At 65.0% G+C, this 5,617-nt stretch overlaps 1 protein-coding gene across 3 annotated transcripts; it reads left to right on the forward strand.

Annotated features, from left to right (window-relative positions):
- Positions 1-28: 28 nt before the first annotated feature.
- Positions 29-5,258, forward strand: ZNF513 (zinc finger protein 513). Of its 3 annotated transcripts, none has more exons than XM_019520854.1 (3): positions 29-184; positions 3,045-3,614; positions 3,956-5,258. In XM_019520854.1, exons 1-3 carry the CDS (start codon positions 160-162, stop codon positions 4,726-4,728), a joined length of 1,368 nt encoding a protein of 455 aa, XP_019376399.1. In that variant the 5' UTR covers positions 29-159; the 3' UTR covers positions 4,729-5,258. The 3 variants fall into 3 exon arrangements, with proteins under 3 accessions (XP_019376399.1, XP_019376401.1, XP_019376400.1); XM_019520856.1 differs by having other exon boundaries at positions 3,980-5,258; XM_019520855.1 differs by having other exon boundaries at positions 3,048-3,614.
- Positions 5,259-5,617: the final 359 nt, after the last annotated feature.

Here is a 5,617-nt window from a genome sequence, read left to right on the forward strand (position 1 = left end):
GGGGCGCTGTCCTCCCCGGCCCCGCCCTGACGCCGCCCTGCCCCGCGCGCAGTGGACGCCGAGGACGCGCTGGAGGAGGCGGCGGGCGCGGGCCTGGTGCTGCAGAGCGACCTGCTGCTGGGCCAGGACCTGGAGTTCGACGACAGCAACGACCGCATCATGGGCTTCGAGAAGGACTCGGAAGGTTCGTGCCGGCCCGGGCAGCGAGAGGGACCGCGACCACGCTCGGGCTCTGGGGCGCTGTATGGCCGGGATGGGGGCAGCCACGGCCTGAGCGTCCTGGCTGCTGTTGTGGTCTCGCTCCCTGGAGCCCCGAGCTCTGCCCAGGGGCCCCCGCGGGCATCTGCAAGGTGCAGGGAGCTGCTGAGCGCCGGGTTCAGCCGGGCCGAGTGCCGTGGACGGCTGGCATGCGCCGGGCCGAGCGGCAGCCGGTTGCCTGGGAACCAGTGGCCTGTCCTCCTCCGAGCTGCGTGGAGCCGTGTCCTGGGGGCCCCGCGCAGGTCCAGGAGTGGCGGCGGTGCGCCGGCCTGGCAGCGTGGCACGTGGTGGAGTCTGTTTCTCATTTTCAGAAGCTCAGGAAATTCCTGGCGAGAGTGTTGGGGGAGGCAGGAAACAAGCATGCCAGGGTCCCCCCGGGCAACCAGAGCTCCGCCCCCTATGCCCCACGACGCTGCTAGGGCGTTTGGTGAGGGCCCTATGCAGCCGGCTGTGGCCTGTTCCCCCCCCCCCAGCACTGTGGTGGGGGGCAAGGGAGGCAGGACTGGGAGGGACATGGGGGAGGCAGCTTCCGAGGCAGCGGCTGGATGGAGCTGAAACCAGTGCTGTTGGCATCTGCTCCGGGGACAGCATCTGCCCTGGGGTTTTCTCCCCAGCGCGTGGCCTGCTGGGGCCTGTATTCCCCACCCAACTCCGGGGTGAGAAGCCCCAGCACCACATGTATCCCTCTGGTATTTGTGTTGGTGCTGCCTGCCTGCACCTCAAGGCCCCGTGTGCGGAGGGGCCACAGGAGGTGAGCGAGCTTACGGCGGTGCTGACTCCTTCACTGGAGTTCCCAAGGGGAGGCCGATCAGTGTTGGCAGGGATGGGCTGGGAGGAGTGTCCTGCATCCATGGAGGGGTTGGACCCCAGACAGCCTTCCCTCCCAGTCCCCACAGCCCTGATTTTGTGGTGCTGTGTGTGGCCCCGGGGGGGGCAGGGCCTTGCAGCTGCTCAGGGAGGGAAGAGAGTGATGCATGGATGCAGCTGCCCCCTGACCACCTCCCCCCAGCTACTGTTGGGACAGGCCCAGCAAGGAGAATACCCCACACCCTGGTTGGCTGAAGGCTGCTGCAGTATATGCGCTCAGGCTGTCAAGCCCCAGCTGTCTTGCAGCAGGACCTGCCATCCATGCCCACCTCCAAATGCCCTGGGGCAGTGCTTGCAGAGCTCACCTTGTCAGGCCCTGGCTGCAGGACAGGTTTCCTCTGCCTGTGCCCCTGAGCCCAGTGGCATGCAGAGCCTGTGCTGCCACTGAGAGCTTGGGGAGCTGGGGTGGGGGGTGTGGGCAGGAGATCCCAGGTCCTTCATGCTCTCTCAGGCCCTGTCTGTGACCATGTGGAGCCCTTGCACGTGGACCCGATGACAGCTGGGTGCACAGACACCAGCGTAGCTTCAGCAGCTTGGGGAGTTGCTGGGGCAGGACTGTGCAGCCAGCAGCTGAGTGCAGGGCACAGCTGGGGGCAGGAGCCTCTGCCAGGCAGTAGGAGTGTGGCTGTGGGGTTACAGGCAAGGCAGATGCGAGTCTTGTAGAGCACTGACCCCAGGCCCAGGCCTTGGGGAGGTGGGGGGGCGGTGTCAGGACAGAGCCACACCTGTCAGTCATGGCTTGGGCTGGCCAGTCCTGGGGCAGCCTCTGCTGCTGCCCGGTGGATTCTCCGGTCCAGAGCTGTTTGCCGCTGGGCCCTCACACAGCTGACCCCAGGGAAACCTGAGGCTACCAGAGGCCTGTCCCCATGGCCAGCCTGGAGCAGGCCTGTTATGGCTGCCCTGGCAGAATGCAGCTCAGGGGAGCGACTGTTCCTGTGGTGCTGGTCCCAAAGTCCAGGACGATGTTTTGCACCTGTGGGCCTGGCAGGGTCCCATCCGGGGATGACCCTGGGGGGCAGGGGTGGGGGTCCTGCTCCAGAGTTGACCATTGCCCCTGGCCCCTGCTGCCTTCTAGTGGCCACATGAAGCACGACAGGACCTGGCTGTGCTGATTTGGGGGGCAGCAGTGCCAAGGTGTCTGGCCAGATGCTGAAGTGATGGGCCTGGCCCCCTGGGGCACGGTCCTCTTCTGGCAGGCACAGTCCAAGATGTGTGCTGTGGCAGGCCCAATGTCATGGGGTGGTGGCTGCCTGCCATGTCTTGCAGGAGAAGGCTCCTGGGACAGGCATGTGGCACTTTCGGATGCCCCGAGGTCCTGTGGCCCCAGGATGGTCCTTCCAGCAGGCCCTGCCCTTTACGCACCCTTTTCTTGTAGGCTCCAGCTCCCTGGAGCATGGCCAGTCCTTGCTTGCTGACCTATGGCATGGACTGCCTAGCATGCAGCCTCCCTGCCCGTGCCCTGGACTGGGCACCCTTCCCACCCCACCAACACTGTGGCTGTTGCACCTGTTTGGTGTGCACTCAGCTGCTCCAGGCCTCTCAGCTTCTGAGTCAACCTGTGGCGCTTCGCTTCCCCAGGCCTGTCCCAATGGTGAAGCTCCCAAGAAGCCTAATTAACTTGCCATCCCTGACTCACAGTTCAGTCCCCCAAGCTGCTGCTCTCAGCCCTCAAGACTCCTTTTGTGTAACATAGCCCTTGCTGCCTGTGGTCCCCAGCAGCGTTTCTCTTCATGTGTCTCCAGGCTCAGCATCCAGCTCCTCACCCTTCTAGCTCCTCCCTTGCTCCAGGCCAGGGAGCAGCTTGGCCAGCCATAACGGGTCTCTGCAGCAGGGGAGAGGTTTTCTGGGCAGTGCTGGGCATGTGGACAGTGGTGGGCAGGCAGCTGTATGGCTCTGACCCTCTCCTGGTTTGTTTGCAGCAGACTCGCTAGTGGGGAAGATTGCCATGCCAGCCTACTCACTAAGTGACGACGATTATTCCTCGGGCTACCAGCCACTGAGCGTGGAGAGTGATGCTGAGGAGGGCGATGTGGATGGGGGGCCACCAGGCACCGGCCTGGGGCAGAGCTGCCTGCAGTGTGCAGCAGGCACGGACGCGGCAGTGGGCCGGGGCCAGCGTGTGGTGTACTCCTGCCAGCTCTGCCCCTTTGCCTCACACTACTCAAGCCACCTGAAGCGCCACATGAAGACGCACAACGGGGAGAAGCCGTTCCAGTGCCCGCAGTGCGACTACGCTTCAGCCCAGCTGGTGAACCTGACGCGGCACCTGCGCACACACACGGGCGAGAAGCCCTACCACTGCGGGGGCTGCGGCTTCACCTGCAGCAGCCTGGGCAACCTCAAGCGCCATGAGCGCATCCACAGCCAAGACAAGCCCTTCCGCTGCGGCGCCTGCACCTACCGCTGCAACCAGAGCCGGAATCTCAAGAGACACATGCTCAGCCACCGCCCACCCGAGGGGGCAACACGCCCACACAACCAGCCCCAAGGTAAGGGCGCACTGCTCTCACCCCTGTGCTGGAGGGGCCTGGGGTGGGAGTGAAGGAGGGGGGATAGCCCCATCTCTGTCACCTAGGCAGGTCCTGGCTAGGCAACAGCTTCTAGGGCAAGTCCCTGCTAGAGAGACGGGAGCTGCCTGTCCATCAGCCAGCTGGTCAGTTATTCTGTCTGTGTGTTGGGCCAGACTGTGCACAAGGGACCTACCCAGTACCCTGGGACAGGGTGTACCATGGGCCCCCCCATGGCACTGGGCAGAATGGGCGTTTGGGCAAAGGCTGCAGGGGCAGGGGCTTGGTGTGGGTAAGCCAGGGGTTCGCGTCCCCTCTGGCAGGCACTACTGTGCTTGGTCCTGCAGAGCCGCTGCTGCCGGAGCTGAGCCTGCATGGGGCGGGCGCGGGTGCCCCCTTCCTGCCCGGCTGCGCCCGGCTGCGGGGGGCCGAGGCGGGCACGCTGCCTGAGCTGCTCTTCCCCTTCACGTGTCGGGCCTGCGGGCTGGTGCTGGACGACGGGCTGGCACCGGATGAGGGGCTAGCTGAGCCGACCTGTGCCCGCTGCAGCCTGGCAGCACTGGATGCTGAGCCAGGCACTGGCCCCCGCCCTGGCACGGCCAAGGGTTTCGCCTGCAGCCTGTGCCCCTTCGTGACCCACTACCCCAACCACCTGGCACGGCACATGAAGACGCACAGTGGGGAGAAGCCGTTTGCCTGCCCGCTCTGCCCCTATGCCTCGGCCCACCTGGACAACCTCAAGCGGCACCAGCGCGTGCACACGGGCGAGAAGCCCTACAAGTGTGCACTGTGCGACTACGCCTGCGGCAACCTGGCCAACCTCAAGCGCCATGGCCGCATCCATTCTGGGGACAAGCCCTTCCGCTGCGGCCTCTGCAGCTACAGCTGCAACCAGAGCATGAACCTCAAGCGCCACATGCTGCGTCACACGGGAGAGAAGCCCTTCCAGTGCCGTGACTGCCCCTACACCACTGGCCACTGGGACAACTACAAGCGCCACCAGAAGATCCACGGCCACACTGCCGACGCCTGGGTCAACCCCCGCAGCACGAAGGCCCTGCTCACCCCGCCACCTGCTGGTGCCCCCCTGCCCTAGGGCGGCCTGCAGCCAGGCCAGGCACTGCCACACGGCCACCCTGGGAACTCTGCTGCCTGCTGGGGCCAAGGCAGTCTGGGTCTGGCCCAGCCTGGTGGGAGCAGTGAGGGCCAGCCCTCCCCTGGGGACACTTGCTCTGGGACCAGGCCAGAAGGACAGACAGAGCTGAGCTGCGAGGCCTCAGGTTGGAGGGGGGCTCTGTGGACTGAGCAGGACCCAGTCACGTAGCAGGCCCTGCCCCGCAGCCCCTCCCTGGTGGGGGGAGAGTGGGAGCAGGTCCTGTCACCACCAATCCCCTGCCATCCCTTCAGGGCCTAAGGCCAAGGACATGGGGCTCACACCCCTGCTTGCCCCCCACCAGGGAAACTCTCATCTGGAGGTAGTGGCTGCAGCTCAGGGTGGCCACGGGCCTCATGGGACAGGTCTGATCTCCCTCTCCCAGCTGGCACTTGCACCTGAGCTGCGGTTGCCACTTGATTCTTGTGTAATTTATATTGTGTTATGAAAGCATTAAAGTCAGTTTCGTTACCTGGGCTGCCTCCCCGGGGAAGCTGGACATGGGCGCAGGGGCAGAGTGAGCAGGTGAACGGATCCTCCCCAGTGTGCATCTTTGTGGCCCCCCACCAACCCCAGGAGCCAGATGCAGCCCGTTACCAATCAGAATCTGCTTTTAATTGCCGTTGCCGTGTAAACATCGGTTAATGTCTGTTAATGCAGGGCCCACAGCCTGTCCGTCAACAGCAGCGAGTGCGAGTTACAAGCCAAGGCAGTTACTGGAGGCGGAGGCAGGGGCGGGCGGGCGCCGCAGGGGTAGCTTGGCCCGGCCCAGCCATCACCCTGTATGCAAAGGCCTATGCACTAGTTTGGCATGGGGGGGGGGGGGGGGGGG

This window comes from Gavialis gangeticus, unplaced genomic scaffold (assembly GCF_001723915.1).
Source record: "Gavialis gangeticus isolate Ggan-Ray unplaced genomic scaffold, GavGan_comp1, whole genome shotgun sequence".
Lineage (NCBI taxonomy): Eukaryota > Metazoa > Chordata > Crocodylia > Gavialidae > Gavialis > Gavialis gangeticus.

Bases quoted from the DNA above. Each gene is read 5' to 3' on its own strand.
- ZNF513 (XM_019520854.1), top strand. From the start codon at position 160: ATGGGCTTCGAGAAGGACTCGGAAG. The intron at 185-3,044 runs GTTCGTGCCGGC...GTTTGTTTGCAG, and splicing joins CTTCGAGAAGGACTCGGAAG to CAGACTCGCTAGTGGGGAAG. The intron at 3,615-3,955 runs GTAAGGGCGCAC...CCCCTCTGGCAG, and splicing joins CCCACACAACCAGCCCCAAG to GCACTACTGTGCTTGGTCCT.